Source organism: Hyperolius riggenbachi, chromosome 7 (genome assembly GCF_040937935.1).
Source record: "Hyperolius riggenbachi isolate aHypRig1 chromosome 7, aHypRig1.pri, whole genome shotgun sequence".
In the NCBI taxonomy this organism is placed as follows: Eukaryota; Metazoa; Chordata; class Amphibia; order Anura; family Hyperoliidae; genus Hyperolius; species Hyperolius riggenbachi.
In genome coordinates this window covers 138,219,785-138,232,991 of record NC_090652.1, presented here as the reverse complement: position 1 = coordinate 138,232,991, position 13,207 = coordinate 138,219,785, and the positions used below count along the sequence as shown (strand labels likewise).

General features: G+C 44.9%; 1 protein-coding gene across 1 annotated transcript in view; it reads right to left on the bottom strand.

The window, feature by feature from the left end:
• NUBP1 (NUBP iron-sulfur cluster assembly factor 1, cytosolic) overlaps window positions 1–13,207 on the bottom strand; it is an 89,040-nt gene that overhangs the window by 74,048 nt on the left and 1,785 nt on the right. The window contains exon 3 of the mRNA XM_068244682.1: window positions 8,669–8,802. Within this exon, the coding sequence (XP_068100783.1) occupies window positions 8,669–8,802 (134 nt within the window). The remainder of the gene's footprint in view (window positions 1–8,668; window positions 8,803–13,207) is intronic.

Sequence of the window (13,207 nt, the reverse complement as noted above, 5' to 3'; positions counted from 1 at the left end):
GATTTTTATCCAGCTCTCTTTCACTGATAAGAGAGCAAAAACGCTGCTGGCTTATGTAAATAACACACACACTGGAGTGTGCATAGAGGGGCCTGGAGAGAGGTGTGCATAACAGATCAGCACGGAAGAGTTGGCAGCCTTCCAGACACAGGGCGACAAGTCAGACAGGGGAAAGATACATTGATTTATTACAGAGAGGGTGATAGTAGGAAGTGCTGCAGTAAGCCAGAGCACATTAGAATAGGTTTAGGAACTTGTAGGATGGTAGAAAAAAGGAAGACATTTTTGTTACAGAGTCTCTTTAAGTGGGCTCAGCTCCCGACAAAGAAGAAAGTACAGTAAAATCTTGGATTGAGAGTAGCTTGGTTTAAGAGCACTTTGCAACACAAGCAAAAAATGTTGTGAAATTTTGACTTGATGTACAAGCAATATCTTGATATACAAGCAAAATACATATATGTGCGTCATGTCATCACAACTGAGCCAACGGTTCTTCTCCCTTTGGCACTGCAGGATTGTGCTTAATTGTACTTAATCTGAGTGTAGGGACTGTGCAAAGTCACATTTCCATGAAATCCTCAAAAGCAGCGGTCATTGGACGAGTCCCTTGTTAAAGCAACAGGAAAAGAAAAAAAAAAAAAGGGTTGGGGCGAGCGGTGAAAATCTTGTTTACATTTTGTTTCTATAATATTTTATTATAACGACAGTGGCTGGATAGTGTAATGGTTAAGGGCTCTGCCTCTGACGCAGGAGACCTGGGTTCAAATCTCGGCTCTGCCTGTTCAGTAAGCCAGTACCTATTCAGTAAGGAGTTTCTTGGGCAAGTCTCCCTAACACTGCTACTGCCTACTGAGTGCGCTCTAGTGGCTGCCTCGCAAGCGCTTTGAGTCCGACAGGAGAAAGGCGCTATACAAATACTGCCATTATTATTATAACTGTTTTTTTATTGTGGAACGAATAAACTGGGTTTCCGTTAATCCTTATGGGGAAATTTGCTTTTATATAAGAGTACTTTGAATTACAAACATGTTTCCAGAATGAATTATGCTTACAAGCCAAGGTTCCACTGTACAGTGCTGACTGCGTTTCCCCCTCATTATAAGTCAGCCCTAAAATAAATGAACAGAACAGTACTTTGCAGGAAGTGGGCTGCGGCTTCTTCTTCTAATTCTCTTTTGAATAAAACTGATATTAGGCCAAGTCACAAAACGCACACTGTGTTTCCCCCGAAAATAAGACAGGGTCTTCTATTCATTTGTGCTCCAAATGACGCATTAGGACATTACAGGTAATAGAAAAAAGATACACAACACAATGCAGACAGTAGTACAATGCCAGATCATAAACTGGAGTGGTAGTGGTAACAAGTTCCAAATTCTGGGTAAAGTGCACACAGTCATGTATGAGACACAAGGGGAGAGGGCCCTGCCAAAGGCTTACAATCTAGAGGGAGGGGTTGGTGACACAAAAGGAGGGGGTGCAGCAAGAAGTTATTGGCAGAAAGGATTAGGGCAGTGCTGATTTGATGTAGGCCTCCTTGAAGAAGTGAGTTTTGAGTGCTTTTTTGAAGGTGTTGAAGGTGGGAGCGAGCCTGATGGGCAGTGGGAGAGAGTTCCACAAGATGGGGGCAGCTCTAGTGAAGTCCTACAGTCGTGCATGGGAGTGCGAGATGCGTGGGGTGGTTAAGAGGAGGTTGTTGGAGGAGCGAAGTGGGCAGCCAGGTGTATATCTGCTGACCAGGTCAGAGATGTAGCTTGGGCAGGACTGTAAGGATTTGTAGGCCAAACATGGGACCTTGAAGCTAATTCTGAAGTGAATTGGAAGCCAATGAAGGGATTTGCGTAGGGGAGTTGTGGAGACAGAGCGGTGGGAGGAGTAGATGAGTCTGGCTGCTGCGTTTATGATGGATTGTAGAGGCAGGCTATGCGGTTTTAAAGGGAGGCCGGACAGGAGTGAGTTGCAGTAGTCCAGGCGGGAGATGATGAGGGCATGGACAAGGAGTTTGGCAGTGTCTGGGGTCAGGAAAGGCCGGATCTTGGAGATGTTGCGTAGGTGGAAATAGCAGGCCCTAACTACGGTTTGGATGTGGGAGGTGAAGGAGAGGGCAGAGTCCAGGGTGACACCCAGGCAGCGGGCTTGTGTGGTATAATATATATATATATATATATATATATATATATATATATATATATATATATATATATATATATATATATATATATATATATATATATATATATATATATATATATATATATATATATACACACACACACACACACACACACACACACACACACACACACACATACATACCTACATCTCAAGTACTATTTACAGATATGAGAAATGTATGACTTTTTACATAAGGAAACTGCCCTGACAAACAACTATACGCTGGATGAAGAAAACGTTGCCATTTAGGCCCGGTTCACATTAGCGTTCCAGGTCCGGCTTCCCCGGACCTGGAACGCTCCGTACACAGCGGATAGTGAATGGATACATTGTTAATCAATGTATTCATTCACACTCGTGTGACCGTCCGGGGCCGATCCGGGAACGCAGCTCCGGGACGATCCGGCTTTTTTTCCAACATGCTCTATCTTTCAGTCTGTCCCGGTGCGGCTGCGGACCCGGGCCGGATCCTGACCCGAACATGCGGCCATGCTGTGCAATGAGAAACGGATGTTTCTCATCACACTGGCAATAGGACCGTATGCTCCCAGCACCGGTCCAATGCCACTTGGGGGGACCGGACTACACGCCGGTATCCCCCATGCTTGCGGTGCCTTTCTGGCACTGCAATGCATCTAGTTCCGGCTACTTTATTGTAGCCGGAACTGATATATTCCGGATCTGCAACTGGTGGCAACTTGTGGCCACCACAGAGACCTGTACGGTCTCTTTGCGGCCCCCGGACCCGGCCCCCGGACACTTGCAGGCTCGAACCGCAAGTGTAAATGGGGCCTTAGAGAAAACACTATTTTGAGAGCGCATGAAACACGTAGCTTATTTATAATGATAGTTCTTGAAATTTCCTGAGTATTTATCACAGGAAGTGCTAGCTATCTTCATTGTAATCCCACATGACTGCAATTTGGCAGCCATTTTGGCTTTCCAGAGAAGTGGAAAGATAATGTGCGCCATAGTGACGCAGACTAGCCACTATGTATGTTATGTCCTATTCTTCAGATTCTCAGAATTTGACTTCAGAATTGTTTTACAAACAGACAAATATCAGAGAAGCATTTCATAGTGTCAGGAAACAGGATACCGTCTGAAACATGCTCCCAATGTCACCCACTAATCTTTTGTTCACGACTTAGGAAAATGCTAAACTCATAACCTGGACGGGGGCCTCAAAACTTTCCAGACACACAAAAAAAGAGACCAAGTTAGATGTGAGCAGACGGAAGGACGCAAGAATAAAACTAGCTTATATGGTAAAGTGTGAACCAGCTGAGACTGGGCCAATACGTCTACATGTCTGGGTTCAAAAATGTCTTTCAGCTGCACAGTAAATCCTGACAGAAAGGGTTATGTGTCTCCACAATGACACACTGGCAATACTGTGCTACTCATAGTTCAATTAACGGACCAGAATTTCCATGTCACTGAAATAAATCAAAAACTTTCCTATTCATTCCAACAATAACTGATATGTAAGCTTATTTCAGACATATTCACCTTCAGCAATAAACTGGAACAAGAAAAAAGACATTGGAATGTGGATTCTGTAATATTCTTTAATTTAGGACTTGGTAATTAACAGCTGCTTTACAGGTGTAAAAAAAACCTCCCTCTGAAACACAGGAGGTACTCAGTTGTCATAACTATATTAGCACTAAAGCCTGGTACACACTTTCAATTATGATTGGCCCCTCACAGACCAATTTGACCACTTCCATGTAGTATGAGAGTTGACCTACACAATCTGCTCATAGTTTTAATTATCTGTTGACCCACATACTACATGGAGGTAAAAAAAATGGTCAGTTATTGGCCGCTCAAATTGGAAATTTGGACCAGGCTAAGGGCCCATTTCCACTATCGCGAATTCGCATGCGTTTTTCGCATGCAAATGCGCATAGCAATACAAGTGAATGGGACTGTTTCCACTTGTCAGGATTCCTTTGCGTTTTTCTGTGCAGAAAAAATTCGCATGGCAGAGCCATCAGAATTCGCATACCGCTATGCGAATCGCATATAATGTATTTAATAGGAAATTTGCATGAGGTTTGGGTATGCGAATTCGCATAGAAACAATGGAAAAAGCACACCAGCACTGCCATGGTTAAATTCGCATACATTGTCATCCATGCGAATTCGCATGAAAATTCGCATAGACCCGCATGCGAAATTCGCATCTGCATGCAAATTTTTACCGAGGCGATTCGCACCGCACAAGTGGAAATGCAGCCTTAACCTTTGAAAAGCCTTAAAGGACAACTGAAGTTTGAAGAACATGGAGGTTGCCATATTTCCCTTTAAACAATACCAGTTGCCTGGTAGCCCTGCTGATCTATTTGGCTGCAGTAGTGTCTGAATAGCACCAGAAACAATCATGCAGCTAATAATGTCACAAACACCCGATCTGCTGCATGCTTGTTCGGGGTCTATGGGTAAAGGTATTAGAGGCAGAGGATCAGCAGTACACCAGGCAACTGGTATTGCTTAAAAGGAAATAAATATGGCAGCCTCCCTATCCCTCTCGTTTCCGTTGTACTTTAAGTTAGGTACACACATGCAATTTTGAATGGCCAATAGTTGGCCAATTTTACCACTTAGTATAAAGTATAAAGGTTTACCTACACAATTTGCTCATAGTATTCAAAATCTGTTGGCCCTCATGCTACATGGAGGTGATTAAATTGGTCAGTGAATGGCCACAAGTTTGTGTACGCACCCTTACTTATCTTACTGATAGACAAAGTGCTGGCGACAAAAGCATTCACTCTGCGTAGAGAACTGATAGTCAAGATCATTAGCACTGAAATAATCTGGCCTGAGTTATGTCTGCAATAGCAATGCCAGAGGTAGGCGCTCACAGTGCCAGCAAAGTGTCTGGCTTTCGCCTGCCCAATTCTAAGGTGCGGATGGAAATTAATCTATATGTCTAGGCATAGTCATCAACAGCATGTATAAACAAACAAATGTTCCAGGTTGCGGGGACAATGCTCCCAAATTGCACACAGTTCCAATCCAGGAGTCAAGGATCTATACACATAGGATCACTCGCTCCACGATATTTTCAAGCATGTATGCTATCAGCAGCACAGTGAGTTCAAGTCCTTTAAGTGGCTATAAGTCTCCTCTCAGGAACAGATGAAAAGCCGTCACCACACCCCTGTGAGATACACTCACCAGATATAAGGACCTACTCATAGGTCATAGGAAGCCTTGGGACAGTCACCGGGTCGTCCCTCACCACATCGGAAAACCTTAGTCCAAGTCCAAACGGCCTTAATGTACTTTAATCTTCCTCAGCCTTAAAACCTCAATAAGAAAAACTCCACATAGCGTAATACTGTTACTTTAATAAAACCTTTAAAAATCAGTTGCACTTACAATTTCCATGAAGTATCTCACAGGGGTGTGGTGACGGCTTTTCATCTGTTCCTGAGAGGAGACTTATAGCCACTTAAAGGACTTGAACTCACTGTGCTGCTGATAGCATACATGCTTGAAAATATCGTGGAGCGAGTGATGCTATGTGTATAGATCCTTGACTCCTGGATTGGAACTGTGTGCAATTTGGGAGCATTGTCCCCGCAACCTGGAACATTTGTTTGTTTATTCATGCTGTTGATGACTATGCCTAGACATATAGATTAATTTCCATCCGCACCTTAGAATTGGGCAGGCGAAAGCCAGACACTTTGCTGGCACTGTGAGCGCCTACCTCTGGCATTGCTATAGTTTATCTTTGATCTCCAGAGGGGCGATCCAGTGCACAACATTTGTGGTCAGCGCGAAGTGTGTTCTCTTTCTTGAGTTATGTCTGCAACAGTCCAAATTAAAGGACAACTATCAGGGCTCGTTTCCACTATAGCGAATCCGCATGCGGACAATACAAGTGGATGGGATTGTTTTCACTTGTGCGTCGTGCGGGTGCGTTTTGGTGTGCGGGGGAAATCTGCACGGCAGAGCCGTCAGATTTCGCGTGCGGCTGGAATGCGGGCGAATCACCCGCAATGCTTTTGATAGGGAAATTGCATGCCGCTTTGTCATGCGGATTTCCCCGCGATTTCACATGTAATGTTATGGAAATTTACACAGGCAGTGACATGGTTAAATTCGCCTGCTTCTTAGCCATCCGCATGCGATTTCGTCCGCAGTGGAATCCAGGCGATTCCGCACCGCAACAGTGGAAACGAGCCCTCAAACTAATTGTATTTTGGTGAACACCATAAATGAATCATGTAACAAGTGTAGTACAGGACACAACACATAAGATTACCGTGCTGTGTGCGATTTGTGAAATGTACATGCAGAACAGCATCCCGAGAAGACACTGATGGTGTCGCCCTGTGAAAAGGTCCATCATCCCAGGGTACACCAGTAAGGGAAGACCAGAGTGGATAAATCTATGTGCAGCCTCTCCCGCCCAACTGTGCGTGGTACAGCACGTGACTGCTGCAGTTATCTCTTAGAGGATGATTTTCATATGTTTAACCACTTAAGCCCACAGGGTTGAAATTTTTTTACATCCGAGCAACTTTCACCTCCCATTCATTTGCCAATAACTTTATCACTACTCATCACAATGAATTGATCTATATCTTGTTTTTTCCGCCACCAATTAGGCTTTCTGTGGGTGGTACATTTTGCTAAGAGCCACTTTACTGTAAATGCATTTTAACAGGAAGAATAAGAAAAAAAAACGGGTAAAAATCATTATTTCTCAGTTTACAGCCATTATAGTTTTAAAATAATACATGCCTCCATAATTAAAACTCACGTATTGTATTTGCCCATATGCCCCGGGTATTACACCGTTAAAATTATGTCCCTATCACAATGTATGGCGACAATATTTTATTTGGAAATAAAGGTGCATTTTTTCAATTTGCGTCCATCACTATTTAGAAGCCCATAATTTATTAAATCATATTGATATACTCCTTTGACATGCATATTTAAAAAGTTCAGACCCTTAGGTACGGTAACTATTTATGTTTTTTTTTTTTTTATTATTGTAATTTTTTTATTTTTTTTTTTATTTAAACTTGTATGTGGGTATTTTTTGGTGTGGGAGGAACAGGGAATTGTAAATGTTTGTAAATGTATTTTATTCAGTGTTAAGCGTTTTTGGTGTAGTTAGCTATTTGGCCACAAGATGGCCACAATCAAAAAGTCCTGGGAGCGATCGATCTCGCTCCCAGGCAGAAGAAAGGAGACCAGAGCTCAGAAAAGCTGCAGCGTCTGAAGAGACGCAGTCGGCTTTTCTCCGGGGGGGTTCGATCAGCGAAAGGGATTTATAATCCCTTTCACTGATCGGTGGGCTAGCGGCCTGCAGCGGGGGGCGCGCACGGGGGGGGGGGGGGGGGGGGGGGGTCCCGCGGGAGTGCGCGCAGCCTAACTGGACGAAAATTTTCGTCCAGTTAGGCTTAAGTGGTTAAAATAACTTTTAAGCATTTTACACTTGAAAGAGTACCCAAATGTCAGTGAAAAAGTACTACCAAAATTACTTTGAGGATTTTTTTTCTTGCTGGTGGTTTAAAGAATACATCCGGCAATCTAAAAATTAACCGTTTCACTCACCTAGAAGTCTATTAGGTCCCACGGCGCAACTCCGTTCTGAGCCAGGCCTCCGCTCTCCCCACTGCAAGATCGCAACCCGCAGCTGGGTCGGGATCTTCTGGGCATGTGCGGGCACGTCTCTCGTGATTGCGCTCCCGTCATTGCTCTGCGCAGTTCAGAGAGAATTGAGCCGAGCAAACTCAGAGCGCTCTCGGCAATAGGCGTGCGATCACGAGAGCCGAGAGAAACGTATTTTTTAGATTGCCGGATAGATCCTTTAAAACGCATTTTATGGCAAGGTGTGAAAATATCACCTAGGAGATAACTCAGGAGATAAAGTGAATTGCATATAAACCAAAGTATATTAACCTTCCTGGCGGTTTATTTTTTCTTCCAAATAGGCAGAAATCCATTTTTTAAATTTTTTTTTTTTGTTTCATGTAAAGCTACACCACTAGAGGGCGCATGTGTCCCTCTAGTGCGATCGTCACCAGCATCAATAGCAAACAGGGGAACGCGTACATAACGCGTTCCCCAGTTTGGCTTCTCCTGTAGCCATGGCGACGATCGGAATGACGTCATGGACGTCAGACGCCTCCGATCCAGGCCATAGCGCTGCCGGGAACTAATTGGTCCGGGCAGCGCAGGGCTCTGGCGGGGGGGCCTGTTCCGCCGCTGCGTGCAGATCAAGCTGTGGGCGCGGCTAGCCAAGTGCTAGCCGCGCGCACAGCACTTTAAATGGGCAAAATCGCTCCACCAGGGGCTGAGTTATCTTCCTGCGCGGCATAGCCCAAGCTCAGCTCGGGCTTACCGCCAGAAAGGTTAAAGGCTTTACTACCCTGCTGTAACATTTTTCCAATGGAGTCTCACAACACAAATTTCACTATAGTGGTCCTTTAAGTGAAAAGCGTAATACCAGACTTACCTGTCTGTCTTCTTCTTCAGCCAGACTATGTGCTAAGTGAGCGCTAAATGTGCTCTTTCCCACTCCTCCCTTTCCCGAAAGTACCAATATCTTGTGCTTCACTGTAGACAGCTTTTCTTTGATCTCTTCTATTGCTAGAATATCAATAACACAGAGATAAGAAGCAGCAGCAGCAAAGTCTACGTGAAATTGGCAATTACTGCAAACATTATATACTGTCTAGATAAAAATATGCCAGTTTGGAAACAGAAAACCAGTTGCACAAAAATTATTATTATTATGATGAATGATCTGAATTTCTGCATTAATAACCCTTAACCACTTTGGGATTGCCCATAGCAAAACCTTATGTTGCACTTTTGGCTGCTTACGCCTGATGTGTTCTATAGCTTACTACAATGGTTCCCTTGCACAGGAAATGGTTACGCATCCCCGCCGGCACTAAACTCAGCTGTCAATAGCTAAGTTCCGTACCACGATCAGGAACCATATGTGGCTATGTTTGCTATATGTGGATGCTAATGGGTTAAAGGAAACCTTAATGCAAAACAGAATTTTTTCTTCTCAAAACAGAAGGCATTGGTGACTATTCAGGTTGGAGTGAGCATGTGGAGTGTTCTGGTTCACCATGAGCTTGCTGGGCAATCGCCCCAGGGAGAATATTCCCTTACAAAAGTTAGTATTGTAGTAGTTGGTGATTCTAAGTACTCAAAACAATATGATAAATACACAGTTCCTCAGAAAGTCCATTGTACAGTGCCTCTTCCAGAAAATCCCACCTTGGCCTGTAGGTCCCATGGTACCAGATAGCTTTGCTGTTTGAATTACAGACCAGCCAATGCGCACAAGATGTAGTTTAGGTCAGACCAACGCGCAGAACAGGTCGAGGCAGAGGCTCGATAGGCTCCAGCGCTTGGATCTACCAAAGTCCGTTGACAAAGCTCGGCTACATTGCGGAGGCATTTCGCATCTGCACAGTAGCACAGAGCCAAAAGGGCTCTGCTTTTTCCTATGAAAGTGGCTCCTTGCTATTGCCCAAGTGCGAGCCGCCTGGGCCTGCGCAGTGCTATCGCGAGTTTGGGTGTCCCAGTGCTGGAATGATGAGGTGGAGAGGGATGGAGGAAGCCTCTGGAGGAGGAGGTAGGTATCCTTTTTGCTTTAAAGTTTATGTGAGGTTTGAAAATGAATGAGACAGATACCTACCGTTGGAGAGGGAAACCGATGGATCCTCCAGAGGCTTCTCCCTGCTCCCTCCAGCGCTCTGTCCTCCTGAAGCTTGCTGCACTGCACCTGTGAAGCAGCACAGACCTGCTCAGGCTTCATCAGAAAAAGCCGAGCCTGATCGGGTCCATGCTGCTGCACAGGCTCTCGCAGTACCACGGACCACTCAGGTTTCAGCAGAAAAAGCTGAGCCCCATCAGGTCCGTGTAGCCCGATCAGGTCCGTGCTACTGCCCGTGCGCGAGTTGTCAAAAAGGGCTTATCAACGGTTTTGCGGAGGGGACAGAGCTAGAATGGGTCAGTGGAGGAGGACGGAGGAATCCTCTGGATTATCCAGAACTTCAATCGTATTTAGGCAAGTACCCGTTTGGGGCACTTTTCCCCCCTACAGGTATACGTAACATCACTCTGAGATAATTTAGAGCAAAAGAAATGGAGAGCGTAAAGATGAAGTACATGATCAGAGACTACCTCTAGCAAAAATTGCACAGCAAAATGATTTTTGATTCAATGACACAAACTGAACAAATAGATGGGAAATCAGGAGAAAGTGAGGGCACAGTTTCTCCCTAACCTGCCCTTTGTCATCCTACGAACAGCAGTCACTTGTACTTTAACTCAGGAGCATGGTCCAGGCAGGGGGTAAGGGAGGTGTGCATTGTGGATATCAGTAGGTAATCACATAAGTAGAGCCACACCATAATGAAGCCCATCCAAGTGGGTGTAATGCATAGGTGGGAGAAGCCTAACACCTAGGTTTCTCAACGTGTGGTACGCACACCCCAGGCGATACTTCTGATGGTTTCAGGGGGTACTCGGGATTGTTATACTTAACCAGGAATAACAAATTCAGAGTTTTAGGAATTGATGAATCTTATTTAAACACCAAATTAGTATTTTAGCTAACTAAAAGCAATAGTAAATGCTTGGAAATTGTACTACGATTAAATATACTGTATATTTGTCAAGGGGTACTTGTGTCAATGTTTTCTTTGCTAGGGGGTACTAGGGGAGTACAGTATTTTAAAAGGGGTACATACCGATAAAATGTTAAGAAACACTGGTCTAACACACTATGTCTGTCTGTCTGTCTGTCTGTCTGTCTATCTATCTATCTATCTATATCCCTGCATGGAGAAAAGTCAGTGAGACATGTAAAGCGGGAGAATGCTGTGGCAGTGTGCTATCAGGATGTATGGAGAAGCAATCAGAGTGATCATCCAGCTCAAAACTGCAATAACTGTGAGGAGTCAAGGCACAATGTATTTAGGGGGATAGAGCACTGTCTCTCCCTAGTTAGACAAAGACTACATCACTAGTTATCCCCGATGACACAAGTTTGCAAAACCAGTTGGGAAAGAGATGGACGACACCTCTAATCTTTTTAACCTATTGCAGGCCAGCACACATGCACATTCTTATTTCGGGGTACCCATGGTCTTGGCCCTGTATATGGCTTTTAGATATTTTACTTGATTTGGAATAAAGCAGTCTACACTGAGTATTGCAGCTTACTGTTTTTCTTTATGGTACACCTCCTGTACTTCATTGTTACTGACCAGATGATGACACCATAATTCTGAGTCTGGAGGACCTATGCAGCTTTCCTTGGATCTGGAACCTTTCATACAACCTTATAATGTGGGTTGCAGCTGCTAAGCCTTTTTCCTTTAATTGGTGTTGGAATATACACCTTCTCTTCTAGCTGTGGTCTTCATATCACACCATTGGTGCTGATTTTCTTTTGTTGCAATAAATGGTATCCTGATTCAAAACTTCCAGCATATCTCCTACACACTCTTAGGGCAGGGACCCACTAGGAATCACTACAGTGCTTTGAAATCATGCCAGTGCTTTGTGCAGCAATTCCTAGAGCAATACCGACTGCGATTCCCAGCATTTTTAAGCGAAAGTAAACTGTACAGGGCTTTCAATCCACGTTTTTTGTTGTTGTTGTGTATAAGTACATTTTATTATAATTACCAGAAGTCATGCTGTCTGGCTTCCGCCCGTAGCCCCGCCTTTTAGCAGAAGAGGTCATTGGTGCTGTTATAGCTCCAATCAGAGATGCGCCTTTGACCTCTTCTGCTAGGGGGCAGGGCTACGGATGGTTGCCGGACATTGGGACACCCAATGAGTATATTAAACTTTATTTAAAAAAAAAAAAATCAAACCCCCAAATTGCTTTGAAAAGTGATTCAAAAGCAATTTAGCAGCACTCATTGGGCTTGATTCACTAACCGATTCAATAAGTGGGCGCAAACCACGGCACTAAGTAGTTTGCGCCCACACATCACTCTCAGACCCGCTCACTGCGTGCAGCGCGGGTGCGCTTGTATTTGTGCGCACCCACTGCCACTTAAACGTTGCATCAATGCGCTGCTTTGGGGGCACCCGATGTGCCGTTATTGTTGCAACGGATGCTACATTTAAGGGGCAGCGGGTGCGACGTTATCATCGCACCGCACACAAATACAGGCGCACAGCAGTGTACGCGCACTGAGCGGGGCTGTGAATGCAGTAGCTCTGTGTGGCCATTATTGTGCGCAGAGCTACTTCAGGGGCACTAAATGCTTTTTACAGCCCATTATTTGCATTAGAGTGCAAATGCACCCAAAATGCATTAATTTCTGTAATTGTGATTAGCTCTAATCACAATCGCTCTAATGGGGTCACCACCATTCACTTTCACTGGCAAAGTGTTTTTGAAAAGGGCCAAAATCACTCTAGTGCTTCCCAGCCGGAATGAAATAATATGAAGCTATTCCCTTCTAGGAGTAGACACTGGTCACACACTGGGAGACACGCTGACAGTTTTCCTTCAGGTTCTGCTATCGTTAGGGGCAACTATCTGCTTCCATACACTTTTCGCACTCACATCCACTCATATCCATGGGGGAGGGTGCTGCTGTTGCTAAAGTGTGCCTAGAGATGGAGTCTCCAGCATAATCCTGATATTATGCCCCATGATTTGCAGTTCCATGTCAAGATTACTGCTAAGGCCCCGTTCACACTTGCGGTTCGAGTCCGCAAGTGTCCAGGGGTCCGGGGGCCGCAAAGAGACCGTACGGGTCTCTGCGGTGGCCACAAGTTGCGGATCCGGAATGTATCAGTTCCGGCTACAATAAAGTAGCCAGAACTAGATACATTGCAGAAAGGCACCGCAAGCATGGGGGATACCGGCGTGTAGTCCGGGCCCCCCAAGTGGCATAGGACCGGTGCTGGAAGCATCCAGTCCTATTGCCAGTGTGATGAGAACATCCGTTTCTCATTGCACAGCATGGCCGCATGTTCGGGTCAGGATCCGGCCCGGGTCCGC